This window comes from Phymastichus coffea, unplaced genomic scaffold (assembly GCF_024137745.1).
Source record: "Phymastichus coffea isolate CEN01 unplaced genomic scaffold, Cenicafe_Pcof_1.1 PCOF00170, whole genome shotgun sequence".
NCBI lineage: Eukaryota > Metazoa > Arthropoda > Insecta > Hymenoptera > Eulophidae > Phymastichus > Phymastichus coffea.
In genome coordinates, this window is record NW_026706981.1 from 36,836 (window position 1) to 53,380 (window position 16,545).

The 16,545-nt window shown below is 49.6% G+C and overlaps 1 protein-coding gene across 9 annotated transcripts in view; it reads left to right on the plus strand.

Annotated features, from left to right (window-relative positions):
• Positions 1-4,103: 4,103 nt before the first annotated feature.
• Positions 4,104-16,545, plus strand: part of LOC131673220 (nuclear receptor corepressor 1-like) — a 28,088-nt gene continuing 15,646 nt past the window's right edge. For 6 of the 9 annotated variants that reach the window (XM_058951046.1, XM_058951048.1, XM_058951049.1 and 3 more), the window contains exons 1-9: positions 4,104-4,353; positions 7,970-9,140; positions 9,555-10,019; positions 10,360-10,644; positions 10,717-11,133; positions 12,215-12,259; positions 12,568-12,921; positions 12,997-13,595; positions 14,252-14,478. In XM_058951046.1, coding sequence (XP_058807029.1) covers positions 4,346-4,353; positions 7,970-9,140; positions 9,555-10,019; positions 10,360-10,644; positions 10,717-11,133; positions 12,215-12,259; positions 12,568-12,921; positions 12,997-13,595; positions 14,252-14,478 — 3,571 coding nt within the window. In that variant the 5' untranslated portion in view covers positions 4,104-4,345. The remainder of the gene's footprint in view (positions 4,354-7,969; positions 9,141-9,554; positions 10,020-10,359; positions 10,645-10,716; positions 11,134-12,214; positions 12,260-12,567; positions 12,922-12,996; positions 13,596-14,251; positions 14,479-16,545) is intronic. The other 3 variants (XM_058951051.1, XM_058951053.1, XM_058951050.1) reach the window with 3 other exon arrangements.

A 16,545-nucleotide genomic window follows, 5' to 3' on the forward strand; every position in this document is an offset into this window, starting at 1 on the left:
GTGAGAGCCATTTCGGGGCTGATCCGCGGGAATGCAGAGAACCCACAGCGCATCCCCGAGTCTGCGTTATTGCTCGTGTATATGTGGCCGGGTTAGCTTCGATTGCAGCGTGCGCGAGCGTGTCCGAAGAGACCGTGGCGATTATCGGACCACGCGTCGCTAACTGTGCGTCCAAAAATGACAAACCGATATCCGAGCGCGATTCGTCCTCGGAGGTTTAAAAATCACACCATGACTTATAGTCTACTTAGGAGAATAGCATCCCTGGCGATGATCTAGTTTCCCTCCGCGTCTACTTCCGCTCAACAGCATGTTTACTCCCCCCCCCCTCTCTCTCTCTTTTCCACGCTACAGGAAACTAATCCGCACACGACGTAACGACAAAAAATAATGCCTCGACAGCCGAAACGCATTTGAAACGAAGCTCTCACGTTCGCATTTTTTCACGGAGCGCGACTCTCGCTCTCTATTTTATTAATGTCGGCAGCGGGGCGGGGGGGGGGCGGAGGAAGGCTTCGAAACGAAAAAAAATTGCCAATCGTGCAGTAGCTCACGCGTTAGTTGTGTTTGTGTTGAATGCGCCGGAGTTCGCTAGAGGCGCATGCTCATTTTGAATAACGTTGCGGTTGTTGCTGGGGATATCGAGGATTTTCAAAAAGTCACTGACGTCATTTCTTCATTAGGCACCAATTTGAAACTTCGGGGCAATGCTCGAAAAAATTTTAAAAAATCGTTAAACTATTTCAACATTTTCATTCATGCAGTAATTAGCCTTGAGTATTTGAACCCTTAATATTAATGTCTCTTTAATGATAAACCGAAGCATATTTTTACATTGAAAGAATAAAGATGTAATTGTAATTCGTGTCTTATTGATAGCTATATTAATTTTTTTTATTCAAGTTTGCCATAGAACTAGTGGCATAGAACCTAGCACATCTTGGGCGTGCATGTCATAACAAATAAGAAAACTTGCTGTACACAGCTCTGAATATTTTAAATGAATAGACAGCCTCGTTAATATTTTAAAACATTAGAAAATGCTGTGCTTTTGATGATTGCGCAACAATTTCACCGAGGCTTTGACAATTTTGAAAATTCTAGTATTTAAATGCTCGAATCGCTCTTCTATATGTAATGATTGGATAAAAAAAAACTTTTCGAAATGAGGAAAAGTGCGGCTTTGAAAAAAAATCTGTTTCTGCGTGGAAAGCAATGAAACGCGTCGCTTCGAAACTGAACGGTGCAATATGACGAGCAGCGCGACGTTGCTAAAAATGTTCTCGGGACTTTTACGCGTCGAAGGCAAGTCGTCCATGCGCGAGTGCACGCAGGAACGCGAGCTCGGAGGCACATTCGGACCCGATAGTAAGCGGAATAAGTTGCGTAAGAGGCTGGAAAAAAAAACGAGGGCAGAAGCGAGAAAGAAGTACAGCGAGCCGTACAAACTGGTGGTAATGAGGGAACGGAAGCTGGCTTATGCACTCTTCGCCATTGTCCGCTTGAATTAGTCTAAGGTGGCGCAGGATGTTCCCACTGCGCGGACGAACAATGCAGCGCGGTCGCGCGTTATCGATCGTCGCGTCGCGCGGTAATTAACCGGCCGCGGCAGGGGAGCGTATGATTATTCCTCTCGAAGCGTGGAAAAGAAAAACGCGCGTTTTAAGCCTGACAGAGAGAGAGAGCGAGAGAGCGAGAGAGAGAGAGAGAGAGAGAGAGAGCGAGAGAGAGAGAGAGAGAGAGAGAGCGGGAGCTCGGTCAGGGTCATGGACTACGCATTCGGCACTCTCTGGCCAGAATCGGAGAGAGCAGCCGCCGTATGCACGCGTCATCACCCCCTCTCCCTCCCTCTCCCTCTCGCCGCTGGTCGAGTCGATAATTCAAGGGGCTAGCTGTAATGTAAGGGGGCAAGTCCTTGAAAACTCAGAGGTTTTTTGGTGCTCTCCCCGTCGCAGCCTCGTTCGCCGCCGATGGGGGTGCTTCTAGACTTACACTTGCTGCTTTCTCTTGCTCGACAGAGACGTTGCCCCACATAATCTGCGTACGAGAAGCTTGCGTCAATGGGCGATTGTAGCTCGAGTTTTAACGCTCGTCGTCGTTGTCATCGGTCGACCACTGCTTCGCCGATCGAATGAAAGGCAACTTTTACGATTGAAAATGCCAAAAGGCTGCTCTCGCTGCGAATGGAACGTGGCGAATGCATAATGCCGTCATGGAAAAGAGCCAGTTGAAAAGAATACGTAATTCGCGGTGGCGCATCGCGCAGCTCAGCACTACAAAAGTCTGGCGTCTGATCGTCGTCTACACGCTTAAAATTGGAAATGAAGTAGCTACGTCTGTGGCACTTCCGAGATAGAGAGACAGAGAGTAAGGGAGAGGTATCCCAAGATGACTGGTGTGAAAAAAAAACAGAAAGACGAAGCTTTTCACGCTAGCGAGATGGCTGCCAAGCCAAGTCCGAGTTAGCCGGACGCTGAACTGCCGCAATAATATTTCTGGCACGGGTTTACGGTTTCGCCGCCGCCGCCGCCGCCGCCGGCTTCTGCCGCCTGTCGGCCGTGTGGATTCTTTATTTATTTATAAACAGTGGCAGGAATAGCGCGGGAGAATCCGTCTCTCTCTTTCTCTCTCGCTGACGACGTGTATGAGTTGCCCCCTCCCCCCCCCCCCCCCCCCCTCTCTCTCTCGTATTTATGTCGAGCGCCAAAGTGTCAACGCTATTTTCAAATCAATGAGAACGACCCGAGGTGCGGACGGTTGAATCGATGTTTATTATTCACGGCAGAGAAGCGGGAGAGGAAGGAGGTGGGGGAAGAAGAAAAATCAATGCGCGTCCCATTAAAAAATTTCGCTTGAAAATGCAAGCCGACACGTGCCGGGAAAAATCGAACGAGTCCCGCGCGCGCGCGCTACGTGCTTAGAAGCGGAAATTGGCCGACTGTACGACGACTGGGTTTGTGAACCCCACGTCCGTGAGACAAATGCCAAAATGTGTACCGCAGTACGGCGCGCGCGTGGCCTTTTCGGATCTCGAGCGTCGCGCACGAGCCGTGAGTCAGGCGCAGCCGAGTTTCCAAAGGCCTGCGCTGATAAGCCGCGTGAATTGGTCTGTCACCGCGGCGGTCAATAGATAGTTCATTATCCTAACTCGCGCGCGACGCCTCTGTTGTGTTTCCGATGCCGTAGCTAAATATAGACTTTAGTTTTCGACTCGTCACTCGGATGCGTCGTTCGCGAATCACTCGAATCAGAAGCGCTTTTCTCGGAACACCGAGGCCGCTTCGCGACGGAGCCAGATGAATGATTAATTTTTTCCACGTCGCCTGCCACGTCGATCCCCGTGGTTCGTTCGAATTACCCGTGAGCACCGCGCTCTTGGAATATCCCATTAGTTTTTTTAACGTTGGAGCATGTCGAGAGGCGTATGAAAGAAGCAAGGCGGCAAACTCGCTGGTTCCCGTCGATCCTCGCGACGAGGAACGCCTAGATCGTAATTGCACCTCTGCAAATCTATCCGCGAGTGGCAACAAAACGCGCGCAATGGCCGGATTTTTCAGCGCGTGACTGCATCCTGTGTGCGTACTAACGAGATTTTAATATACTCCTCGCGAACGTCCGCGTTTCCTGCCTCTCCGACTTTTCTCGCGTGTTCGCCTCTGGCCGACGTTCGCCGTTGCATGCGCGCGATCGATTGACAGAGTTTTTTAATATGCACGGGGGGGCCCGATATGTAGGTCGCGCGGCGCCGAAATTAACTCGATCTCGAACTTAAATTATACGCCGCGAGCGCAATTTCAAGTTGGCGTGCTCGGGCGCATCCAAAATTACCTTTTAATTCGCCGGAATAAACGCGGCAGCAACTGTCCCTCGGCTAGTTTAATTAGCGAAATAAGAAGCCAGCGAGCGAGAGCCGCCGTTCAGAGCGGTATACAGCGGGCGTATAGTGTATAGTCTGCAAGCGCGCTTACGCTCGCGAAAGGTCAGGCGTTCGAGAAAGCCAAAAGCAGCGTATATATTCCCCTACTACAGTCTACCCATTGCCATCTCTCTCTTGACGCGCCACGCGTTTTCGTAACAGTGCGCATGCGCCCGATGATCCGCCGGTTTCTCGTGCTGTGCTCGCGGGAGCAGGCAGCCGAGGCGACCAGCTACCTGTCGATTCTAACCTCAAACGTCAACGTGTTCCCCGTCGCGAGTGCTTGTATTCACGAGAGAGTGCCTTTTTGTTATTCGGTGCCAATTAGTTGATGCAGAATTGCGAGTGCCTTGATGTGTACCGAGAAGTGGAGATTCGCCTCGTTGAAGAGTAGTGCAAGAAGGTAGCGCAAGAGGTTATGTCCCGACGATGGACAAGTAAGATGCCATTGCTTCGTTCTGTCTTCGCCTTGTGCCACGCGGCGCCGCATGCTCGCATCAATTTTCCTCGTTTTTTTCTCTTCCTTGCGATCTCGTACGTGGCGTTCTCGTCGTTTACTCCGAAATCGGGGGAATCGACAAGCTTATCACGGGAAAACTAGCCACCAGACGGAGAGAGAAAGAGAGAGAGAGAGCATCTTCCCCTTTGCTTTGAAAACTGGTGCCAGTGGGAGAAATTAGTCGGGCGCTCCTCCTCGCTGTTTACTTGGCGCTAGTGCGGGCGTGCAACACGCCGCGACGTACATGCGTACCCTTACTCCCTCTTTTTACCACCCTTTGGTTGTGATGCAAGGGTGCAAAGTCAGTGTGGCTCGTTCCGACGGCTTGCGTAAAGGCTTTTACGTAACTGGCGGGGTCTGTACTCAACCTAGCTACCCGATACATCCCAATCATTTCTGATTTTCTTTGTGAGTTTCTGCTCGTTTTCCGTTTTCTCTTTCTTTTTCGCTCTCTTCTTTCTTTCGCTTTCTTCTCTCTCTCTCTCTCTCTCTCTCTCTCTCTCTCTCTCTCTCTCTCTCTCTCTCTCTCTCTCTTCTCTCTCTTTCTTTTTCTCTCTCTTTTTCTCTCTCTTTCTTTTTCTCTTTCTCTTTTTCTCTCTCTCTCTTTCTCTCTCTCTGTCCACTGGGCATAAACTCATTATGGATAGATTCGCGCGCGAACGCGATGTTTTCTGATAAAGGCCTCGTCTCGTGTTGATTTCTATCGTAATTGGAATCGTTATCTTTATTGCGAACGGCCCGAAATTGTTTTTGATCGAACGAGAAGCAGATCGGCAGATGCGAAGGCGAGAAAGAATGGAAGAGTCAGTTGCATCGACGCGGGCAGAAATAGCTTAGGAGCAGTAGTAAAAAGTTACGAGGGCGCATTGAAAAATTTTCGCTTTTACGATCGGTAGCTGCTGCTGCTACTCGCACACCGGAAAAATCGTGTATCACACGCTGCAATAAAACTCACCGTTTACGGCCGCGAAATGAAATTAAATTACGTTAATTTCGAGAGAGCGTGAGACTTGATTTTCGCTGGCGACGACGTGGGATAAAACCTCGTCTGTCGCGTGTGATAATCGAGCGAGTGAGAGCTTTTCCTTACTGGCTCGCGTCAATTACACATCTGCGAGACACACTAACCTATCGCGAAGTGCGTGTGTCCGCGCGTCTTCGTGTGAGTGTGTGTGTCTAAAAATAGAACAATGTCGATCGCATCGCTCGCGCCTTTTCTTTCCACCTTCTTTTTTTTTTTAATTTTTTGGCCGTTCATTTAACATAGGGGCATACACGCGGGTACGCATATTATCGCAGTAGGTAGCGCTTGTGTTCTCTCGAAGTCATTAGCTCGAGCGAGTTATGCTATCGCTGGCGCACGTGTTTGTGCATTTATGACGAAAAAGACTTGTAGAGGCGATCGACGGAGAACGCACTCGCTCAGTCCTGCTGATGCATCTGCTGACTCGGCAACGGCACTCTGTTACCAGGATGAACGCAAAAATACAACGCGGTTATGCGGGGTGGGATGAAAATGTTATGTTTAGGTTTACCGGTGTAAACAGCAGGCGAATTCTTTGCCCCACTTCTCTCTCTCTCGCTTTCTCTGTTCCTCCTTATCCCCCCTCTCAATCGGTCTCTCTTTGTTTCTGTTTCTGTTTCTAAGCGGTGATCAATTATCAAACTAGTACCTGTATTGCAGTGAGAGAACAGGTCATCGACCGTAACGTCAGAAAGTCACTAAGCGTAGCGTCTTTGCGTCTTTCCGTTTTCTCTGTCTGTCTGTCTGTCTGTCTGTCTGTCTGTCTGTCTGTCTGTCTGTCAGTCAGTCTGTCTGTCTGTCAGTCTGTCTGTCTGTCTGTCTGTCTGTCTCTCTGTCTCTCTGTCTCTCTCGCACTCCCAGATAAGCATATTTACTTGCTATCGACGAGATGCTATCTTCAAAACGAACGAGCACCTGGCAATGCTAGTCATTTCCTTTGCTCGATGGTCATTCCGAGTTCATGAGCTCAGACGCTCAGACATGTAGTTCACCGCCGCTAGCGCGCACGTCTGCTCCAGGACGATTTTCGTTTGGTCTCTATAGGTCCCTGCTATCAACGTGCTTTTATTTTGGATTATGCTTGCGACGAGTCGCATTATTGATTTCGAAGAGGATAGCTTTTTTCACAATTCGATCTGGTTTGCAGTGACTTGTCTATTTTTATAATAACTCTCGTCACTTTGCTTTTTCAGTTAATGCAACATAATCTAAACGATCCATAACGATAATTATTGATGGCACACATTTAACCAAATATTCTCGTTAGCTGTAGCTATGTCTACGTTGAAGTTATAGTATACATGACTACTAGCTGATCCAAATTTACGGATTTTTGGATTGGATTTTTCACTTCAAATAAAAAATTATTTCTCTAATTATTACTAATATAACACGTAATAAACAGATTGAATTCAATAATTCAAGTAACTTGGTGTTCACGGTTAACCGTTATGAACGTTGCATGTTAACTGACGTTTTAAATGACGTTCTTGTACTTGGTGTTTACTCGAAAACACGTAAAAAATGAAAAAGACAATGCGGTAGTATTTGTAAAATCTGCCTTTCGTGCTGACACATTTACTTACGTCGTGAACATATTAGTGGGTAATTTTACAAATAGCTATTGGCATTTTAGACGCGATATGTTGCTATCGTTTATCACAACAACTAAGCAATCGGTAACAACTGAGTAATTCTCTTTTGCGTATTTATAAAGCAATTATTTTATTCTGCTCGATCGATACGAATACATAAGTTTCCTAATCGAAAGAAATGAACAATTTCGAACAGTAAAATTTTTAACGCGCAATTCGTGGCACAGCCAAAGTGCAGGAACGCCTTGTCGTGTCACTTTTACAATCGATCAAGCTTAATTCAGACATAAGCAGAGGATCGACGTTGAACTACATTTAATACTATTTTATGTAACAATGTATTTATAAGTGCCTTTTCGAGTCGAGCGATTCGATGAATAATAAACAACCATCGTTCTGAGCGTTCGAGTGCTCCTTCCTTTCTTTATGCAGATTTAAAACAGTGCAAATTTAACTATGGCAACTAACTTATAGTCTTCGATATTATCCAACTATCGACACGTTCTGACGCGCCTACTTTTTACGACAGATAAGAATAGTTCTTCAAAGATACGAGTTTTCTCGTCAGGCACCGCAATGGAATCTTTAATAGACGCACATAACCAGCTCGCACAAAGGGTGAGAGAGTCGAACTTGTCGGGGTCACTCGACGCGGATATCGATCGCGCTCGGTCCATTTCAATGTTCGGTTATCGTAACCCCCCCCCCCCCCCCCCAACCCCTCAGCGAGCAGTCGATATCGATATCAGTTTCTCGGAGAAAGAAAACGAACGTCATCGTCATCAGCAGTCGATCGAGCGACAGCTGAGTGCGCGGCGGGATATCGCGAATGATGAAATGGAGCTGAAAGTTTATCGGGTCGTCGCGGTACGACAATAGGCAAAGAACGTTGGCCTTCGACGGCGATTACTAAGAACGTTGTGTTGTTGTTGCAGGCCCCAGCAGAGCTACGGTTCGAGCTCGCGCAAAGCGCTGTCTCCGCGGACGGTCGAGGGCGGCGCCGGTGGCGGCGGAGGCGGCAGCGGACACATCGCCGGCGGCGAGACAGCGGCGGCGAGCCATTCGTCGGACGGCGAGCAGCAGCAGCAGGGCAGCGCCAGCGGCGCCAGTGGCGCGGCGGCGACTGGCTCGTCGTCGGCCGGCGGCGGCGGCGTCGGCGGCGGCAGCGCTGGCAGCGTCCAGGCGGGCCTGCCCCCGGTCGGCGCGGCGGGCCAGCAGCCGCAGCAGCCCCAGCCCCGTGCGCAGCCCGCGCAGCAGCAACAGCCGGCGCGCAGCTTCCAGCCGCCGCCGCGCCAGCCGCAGCCCGTCGCCGGCCACCAGCCCCCGGCCCGCCACCCGTCCCCCTACTACCACCACCATTCCGCGCTGCCGCAGCAGCCGCAGCACCACTCCGCCCAGCTTTACCCGCACCTGCAGGCCCAGTTCCAGGCAGCAGCAGCCGCCGCCGCAGCCGCCGCCTCCCTATCACCGTTGGCCCCGTTGGCGATGAACAGTGGCCCGGCTGGCGGCCCTGGCCAGCCACCGGCGGGACTCCAACCCGGCTCCGCTCAGCAGTCCCCGGCGCCGCAGCTCCCCTCCTCCCGCGATCACTCGGTACTGTCCCAAGCCTTGCGCTGCTCTCGCTCCCAGCCTTACTTATCGCTCGACTTCCAGCAGGCGGCCGGCGATCCCAACGGCCTCAACATCACCATCATGAACATCACGGTGCCGCCGCCACCGCCAGTGGTGCCGGTGCCGCCCACGCTGCGCTTTGTCGATCCGTACGCCACGCGTTACCTACATCAACCGCAGCATCCGCACCAAGCGGCACAGTCGCCGGCGGCGCAGCTGGGCGCCTCCTCGAATCCAAATTCGGCCTCGCCCGTCTCCAACGCCAACTCGCAGCAGCAGCAGCAGCAGCAGCAGCAGCAACAGCAGCAGCAGCAGCAGCAGCAGCAGCAGCAGCAGCAACAGCAGCAGCAGCAACAACAGCAGCAGCAACAGCAGCAGTCGAACAGTCGGCAGCAGCAGCAGCCGTCTCCTGCTGCCGCCGCCGCCGCCGCCGCCGCCGCCGCTTCGAGCGTGGCTTACACCAGGGACACGGTTTACCGCAACGTCAGTCCTAACGTGAGTGCATTGTCTTGGCCGCTTGCTCTTCTCTTCGCCCTCGCAGACCAACTTTTTATCGGCAATCTCTTTGACACTATCTTTCTTGTCGTCGCTTCCTTTGTTTAACATAATAAAAAGAAGCACTTCCAACGTGCTTAATATACATCGTTTAATTAGGTCTGTGCGTTGGAGCGCTTACGTTAATGTTTTAACCTCTGTACATTCGAGAGTGAAAAACGAGCGATATCGCGAAAAGTTTTACGCGCCAAATTTATGTGCGTTAGGTAAGTGTGCTCGTCGATCATTCGAGCGGCAGCTTGCTATTTTTCGGCGAAGCTGAACTAGTTGAGTTTTAAGCGAACGAGCAAGTGAGCAAACGAATGGAACAAGAGGAAAAGAGAAGAAAATTAAATTGGTTGATTGCGATTACAGGTGAACGAGCGAGTTGTGATAAGCGTAAGCAGCAGTCCGGCGTCCTCGCACGTGGAGTATGGGCGAGTTGCCGGCGAGAGGCCGCGAATATCCCTGCTGCCAGCTCCAGCTTCGATAGCACCGGCTGCATCGCCGACCGCGCCCACGGACTACGCGGCCCACGCCGCCGCGGCCGCGGCGGCGCGAAGTCGCGCTCCTGGCATTCTGGCGATGCAGCCCCAAGAGTACAGGCCGACTCCTGTCGACATGGCTCAGATTCAGCAGCAACAACAACAGCAGCAGCATGAAGCGCCGCCCTTCAAAAAAATTCGCCTGGGTCAACCCGCACAGCAGCTGCCTCCGCGTACGCAGCAGCAGCCCACGGTGGTGCAGCAGACTCCCGAATGCCCCAGGATCGCTAGCACGCAAGACACTCACGTCAAACAGAAGCACGTGCAGCTGCAACCGCTCAGGATAGACACAAGGGTAGGTGGATGCGTCTTGGGTATAATCTTGCTCGATAGAAGAATCGTGTCAATATTTATCGAGCACCGCCAAATCCTACTGTATTTTTAAATACCTAGTTATTGTTGTCAATCACGAAATTCATTATTGAATGCTTACATCAAATATACATTAAGACAATACATCCATATTGTACACTGCTATTGTGTACTTAAATAGAACTGCCAATTGGCGCTAACGCAAAAATAAACCGTCGCGTTGTCAATAAATCACAAACCCAAATTCTTAATTTAGATCGAAGTATTGGCGGATCATCACTCAAATATAAACAATAAGCTAAAGAATATTTTGTAAATTACAGCCGCCAGCAGGTGCGTATACGCCACAAACGGAAGCCATCTCGCCGACTCTACCAGAGCCGCAAGAAGAGGCATTCAAAACTACTAAAGACGATATCCTGAAGCAAATCACAAGTATCGACGTGGAAATAGCCAAGCGTGAGTCGCAGATTTTCAAACTCCAGAAAAAGCTTAGAGAGCTCGAGGAGGTTACCAATCAGCCCTTGGATTGCAAGCGGACTATCGACGAAGTCTTTGCGCAACCCAAGCATCAAACCCTTGTACAGAAAATTTATGCTGAAAACAGGGTAATTCTCATGTTCGAGTTAAGTGAAGATCGAAGGTGTGCAGTATCAATAACATTATTATTTATTTTTCAGAAAAAGGCGGAAGAGGCGCACAAGCTTTTAGATAAGCTAGGTCCGAAGGTGAAATTGCCACTGTATAATCAGCCATCTGACACGACGGTGTACCAGGAGAACCGTACGCGGCATCAATGTATGAAGACTCGTCTTGTGGCCAGGTTACGTAAAGAACACTCGGAGCGGGCTACTCTTCATCGCCAACAGTCGCAAACATATGCGATACTCGTACAGGAATGGCATCGTAAGGTCGACAAGCTCGAAGCCACGCAGAAACGCAAAACCAAGGAGGCCAAGAACCGCGAATTCTTCGAAAAGATCTTCCCCGAGTTGCGCAAGCACCGCGAAGATAAGGAACGCTTCAACAGGGTCGGCAGTCGCGTCAAAAGCGAAGCTGACTTTGAAGAGATCATGGATGGTTTGCAGGAGCAAGAGGTACGTTTATGTTTTTAGGCTTTTTTAAAGTTTTTTTTTACAATCTGTGTGAGACTCGTGGCTTTTTACGTGTCGCGCGGATTAATTTTTTTTTCACGTATGGAGAATGAGTTCGAGTCGAGAAAGAGAAAAGGTGATATGAGTTAGTCAATGGAAAAGTGTGCTATGCTCGTGCTGAGAGTGTGTTGATAGTTGAGTGCTTTGTAACCAATTTGTCGAACGCTTTGACATAACGCTTCTTCGTTCATTATTGTTTCGATTCGTCGAACGATCACTTGTATTATAATGTTCATCCTCAAACTCACATAACAGTTGTTCTCAAAGTAATCTTCACTGGTGCACAGTCAAGAGCCATTCATCATTTCCTCGATCGGAAAAATACTTTCTCAATCTCACACAAACATTTTTTCGTCATTCTGTGATTAATGAGCTTACAAGCTTTGTAATTGTTCATGCAATTAACCTACACTGCCACTTGTCGCGACTCTTTGCGAGCTTGAAAAAATGAACTGAAATAATTCTATCATTGAACTTTGTTATTTCCTAACACTACAATTACCAGCAAATTTCTTTCTAATAATGCACTTGCATAATCATGCATCATGAATTTCACATTGATATTCATTGTCCCACTGTGTTTGTTTTTAATTCTCAAAACGATTCACATGACTTTGTATATAGTTCAGGATATTGATTTTCTTGGTTGGTACGTGCGGTACCTGCTGCAACGGTATCTGGTAACTGCTCACTAGCCGGTATTCGCGGAATGTTTTGGGATATTGAGTTTTCTCTTTATTTTCCCGAGCTCTAACCGTTCTAACCGAGTGCAGGTCAAGAAGTGATGGCCGGATCCAATGGATGGAGAAGACAAGTCCTTTAAATTGCTAAATCTTGTTAATGTTTTATTTTCTTTGTCTATTTTGAAACCTAGTAGGCTTTTTGTTAGTCCTGAGAAAGAATGATCGATAGACGCTGTGTTCAGTGTCGAAAGCTTGCAAAAAAAAACAAAAAATGAAAAAAAGCGAAAATCAGTTTGAAAAGACATGCCTCCAGGAAGATTATTTTGATTGCTATTCCGCAGGAAGAGTTGTCGACTGAGTTAAAAAATGCTATAAAAGCCCGTCAGGTTAGTAATGTTACCATGCTTTTCTCTACCTTTATTGTACAAAAACACTCGAAAGTTAGTTGTTGTTCAAATGTCATAGACTTTTGGTTGTCCGTACAAACAAAGAGTATTATAAACAAATAAGCGACAGTAGACACTTTTTCTCTTTCATGCTCGTTTGACACGCGTCGAAAACTGTTGTACAATGTTTATTTAGATGTATATCGAGAGTGAGCGAGAAAAAAAAAACAGAAATAAATCAGTCGAACAAAGCAGCTCGAAAGCTGACGTGGAAAGAATGTACGAGCGTTCACTGGTATGCATTACAGATGGAGGAGAAGAAAATGCGTTCATACGCTGTGATCCCGCCGCTGCTGCTGGAACAAAAGCAGCGGAAAATTGCATTTCAAAATAACAATGGGCTACTGCGGCCCGACGAGTTGGAGGCATTGCACAGCGAAAGAAAGCTGATAAACGTGTGGAGCGCCACCGAGCACGAAATGTTCAAGGAGAAGTATCTCCAGCACCCCAAGAACTTCGGTTTGATCGCCCAGGCGTTCGAGCAAAAATCCGCACAGGACTGCGTGCAACACTACTACCTCACCAAGAAAGCCGAGAATTATAAGCAGCTGCTGCGCAAGTCGAGGCGTACTCGTAGTTCTCGAAACAATCCTAACACTAAGGTACGTAGTCTTCTTCGATACCCGATCGTATGCCTTTCTGACTAAGCACTCATTTTGAATTTGCTTCTACCACAGGTAAATCATAGTAACGCCACGATCGGCGGCCCAATAGATTTATTAACGCCGGGCGTGACGACGAGGCTGCAGCGTGAGCAGCAACAGAAAACGCAGGAGTATTCGCAGAGCAGCAGTGCCTCGGCGTCGACGTCGAACGCGACGCCGGCGACGGCAGTCACCTCCTCTTCGACTACCACGACGAGTTCCGCATCGACTTCTTCCTCCTCCACCGCCACCTCCGTGTCCTCCTCTGCAACGACTTCCGCCGCAACGGCCACGAGTAACAGTAGCAATAGCGCTGCCCTGAACAGCTCTGAGGCCGTCTCGACTACGACGACGGCAACGACGACAACGACGATAACGTCGGCACCGGTATCCACGGCTTCCACACTAGCAGCAGCAGCAGCAGCAGCATCCGTCCCGAGTAGCAGCGCGTCGGCAAGTACGACGAGCGTACTCACCACGACTTCCACGTCGGCAGCGGCACAAGCTAAAGAGGCCCGCGAGGCCAACAAAGAAAACAAGGAAGTCAAGCAGGAACCCAAGGACTCGATACTCCCCAAAGACATTAAGGAAGAGTCAATGTCCAGCTCGGAAACTATGGTCATCCGAGACAAGTGAGTACCCCTCTTTCTTTAATTTCCAATAAAGAAAAAACTATGTAATTGGTTAAAATTAGGCAAGTTGATACTGCAATCGGATCGTTCACTCGTTTCAATTAATTCTCGAAACTTTAGTCTGATTGGATGACGTTGGCGCGTGCGGGCAACAACTGGAAGAGATTTTATGAGCAAACAATAGGAAGAGAGCGAAGCCCTCCCCCTCGTTCTCTGTCGAATTGGATCAGCGGCTCTAGTCTATCCCCCTGCCGCGAGCTCGCGCATATCCACTTAACGGGTGAATTTTAACGACCAAATGCAAAATTTTATTTTATACCGTCGACCTCACTCCGCGCTGGATATATTAGTTTAACGCTCGCCGGGGACTAGACTCCTCGCCCTCCCCTGGTCCACCGAGAGCAAGAGGATGAGAGAGAAGGGCCAGATATTCGTCATTAGCAAATTGCAATGCTAATCAATGGTTATTGGTTAGCGGACAATGTTTGGCTGGGCATCCGACCGATGTTCATCATCTTAATTGAGTTGAGTTCGCGGATTTCATCGACTCGAATAGCCGGATGAGCGAGACGTGCAGAGGGCTTCGCGGGAATATGCGTGCTCGTCGGAATTCGGCCCGTAGAATCCTCGATGACGTTGCCGCGTTTGATTCGCAGGGCCGACGGCAAAGGAACACTGTCTTCGTCGTCTAATACGAGTACAGCGACCAACAACACCACCACGTTGCAGCACGAGCAACAGCCGCAGCAGCAACAAAAAGATAAGAAAAAGAGCACTGGCACCGGCGCCGGCTCGTCCAGCAGATCGAAAGACAAGAAGAAGGAAAATCATTCGACGCCCATGGAGACCAGTGACGAGGAGTCGCAAGCCATGGACGCACTGGGTGAGTCTTTGTTTTATTTTCAATTGTAAATTATAATATCGCGTATCCGACGTCTCTCTCCTTTTTTAGTACAGCCGGATAGAATATTATTCGGCGAAATTTGTGTCTAAATACTCGTGGAAATGTCATTTGATTAGTTGAAAAGATTGTTGGAGTGCAAAAAGTCGTGGCACGCAGCGGCAGTAACAATAAATTAATTGGTAGATGCGTAATGTGTACATGTATATGTGTACATTCATGAGTGACCCAATAAAAATTAAATTTGACGGATCGCCGATGCAGCATGCGACGAATGAATCAATCACGCGCGCTCGCGGAGCCCAGCGACTAAGCAAATACCGCCCCATCGAAACAATTACGAAATCGCTGGCCCGACGCAATTTCAAAAGGCTTGCGCGCAGTCAATGCGTGGAGCTTCAGGGTGCAATTGATAAATTACACGGTCATCGACTCGCGCCTACCATGTAAAAGAGAGAGAGAGAGAGAGGGAGTGTCGGAGTGAGAGGTCGAACGAGCGAAACCTTTGACGGCAATTATTTCTCAGTAATTGCCACTCGTTTCATATTTAACAAAAGCTATCCATTGTTTGATTAATCGCAATGAAAACGCGTGTGCGACAATCGCGAATGATTTTCCGGCGAGACAAACGTATTGAATTTGAAATAATAACAATCATGATAATAATGACGGCGCTTCGAAATCGATTCCCAAGTCACTTCAATCAAAATGGAAATGCGCGCGAGCGAGTGGATGTATTCGGGAAAACGTAATAATATAGATCACTGTCCGTCAAAAATAAATAACAACGCAATATATGGTAATTCGTTTATTAACAGACAATCGTGGGGATACGATATTTACAGTGCATGGCTAACGGATTTTTGTTTTTTTTTACACACGATGAGGAGAATGAGTTTGCCGCTACAGAAATTATAATGCCTCACGCGGATCGCCGACTCAACGTCACTTTGATATGTATGAGAGTGTTTCGACTAAACTATAACGATCGCGCATCACTTAGAAAGACCCCCGGGCGCCCAGGGTCGAAAAGTTCATGCGGCCTGCTGCTGCTGTTGCTGCTGCTGGACGTTCTCGCTGGTGCTCGGCTGCTGCTTGTGCTGCTCGCCGCCGACGCTGCCTTGCGTCGCCGGCTCGTCGACGTTGGGGTGGTGAAGCTTCCTGTGCTTGTGCACAAAGTAGTAGCTGGGGAACTTGCTGCCGCAGATCTTGCACGGATAGTACTGCACGTTGAGGTCGAGCAGGCGCACCTCGCGCTTCTTGCCCTCGCTCGGCTGCGGCGTCCGACGCTCCTCGTTGCCGCCGCTGCCGTCGGTCGGCAGCAGGTGGCGTCGCGCGTGCTTGCGATAGCAGTTCTGCGACTTGAAGGTGTGCTTGCAGTAGCTGCACGTGTAGCTGCGGTTCTCCGAATCGCCGCCGCTCATGATGGCCGGCAGCGGTTGAGCGAGGACTCGCTGCGAGGCGGGCGGCACGCGGTGCACGTTCTCGTCGTTCTCCCGGCACGCGCGTCCGTTGCACTGCGGACTCGGCACTCGCTGCTGCTGCTGCTGCTGTTGTTGTTGTTGTTGTTGTTGTTGTTGTTGTTGTTGTTGTTGTTGTTGTTGTTGTTGTTGTTGTTGTTGTTGTTGTTGTTGTTGTTGTTGTTGTTGTTGTTGTTGCTCTTGCGGTGTCTGTTGCTGTTGATGTTGCGTCGGAGCGGCTGGCGGCTTAGCAAAAAACAAGTCGCGGAGGAATAACGCTCGGTTGGTCGGCGCGTCTCGCGGCGCGATCGTTACCTGCGGATCCGATGATGGCGCGTAGTTCTCGTTGAGCACGCGGTGAAAGCGCACCGGGCCGTCGCAGCAGGCGACATCGTAGATCACTCCGGCAGTCTGCTGCAAGCCGGTGGCGGCCGGCGGCGAGGAAGACGCGTTGGAGGACCTGTCGCGGCCCGGACGCGAGCTGCGTCTGCCCTTCGACTGCGGCTGCGGCTGCTGCTGGCGCCGAGGCTGGGGCTGGTGCTCGGAGCCGGCGTCGCTGACGGAGATGCGCTCACTGCCGGCCGGCGCG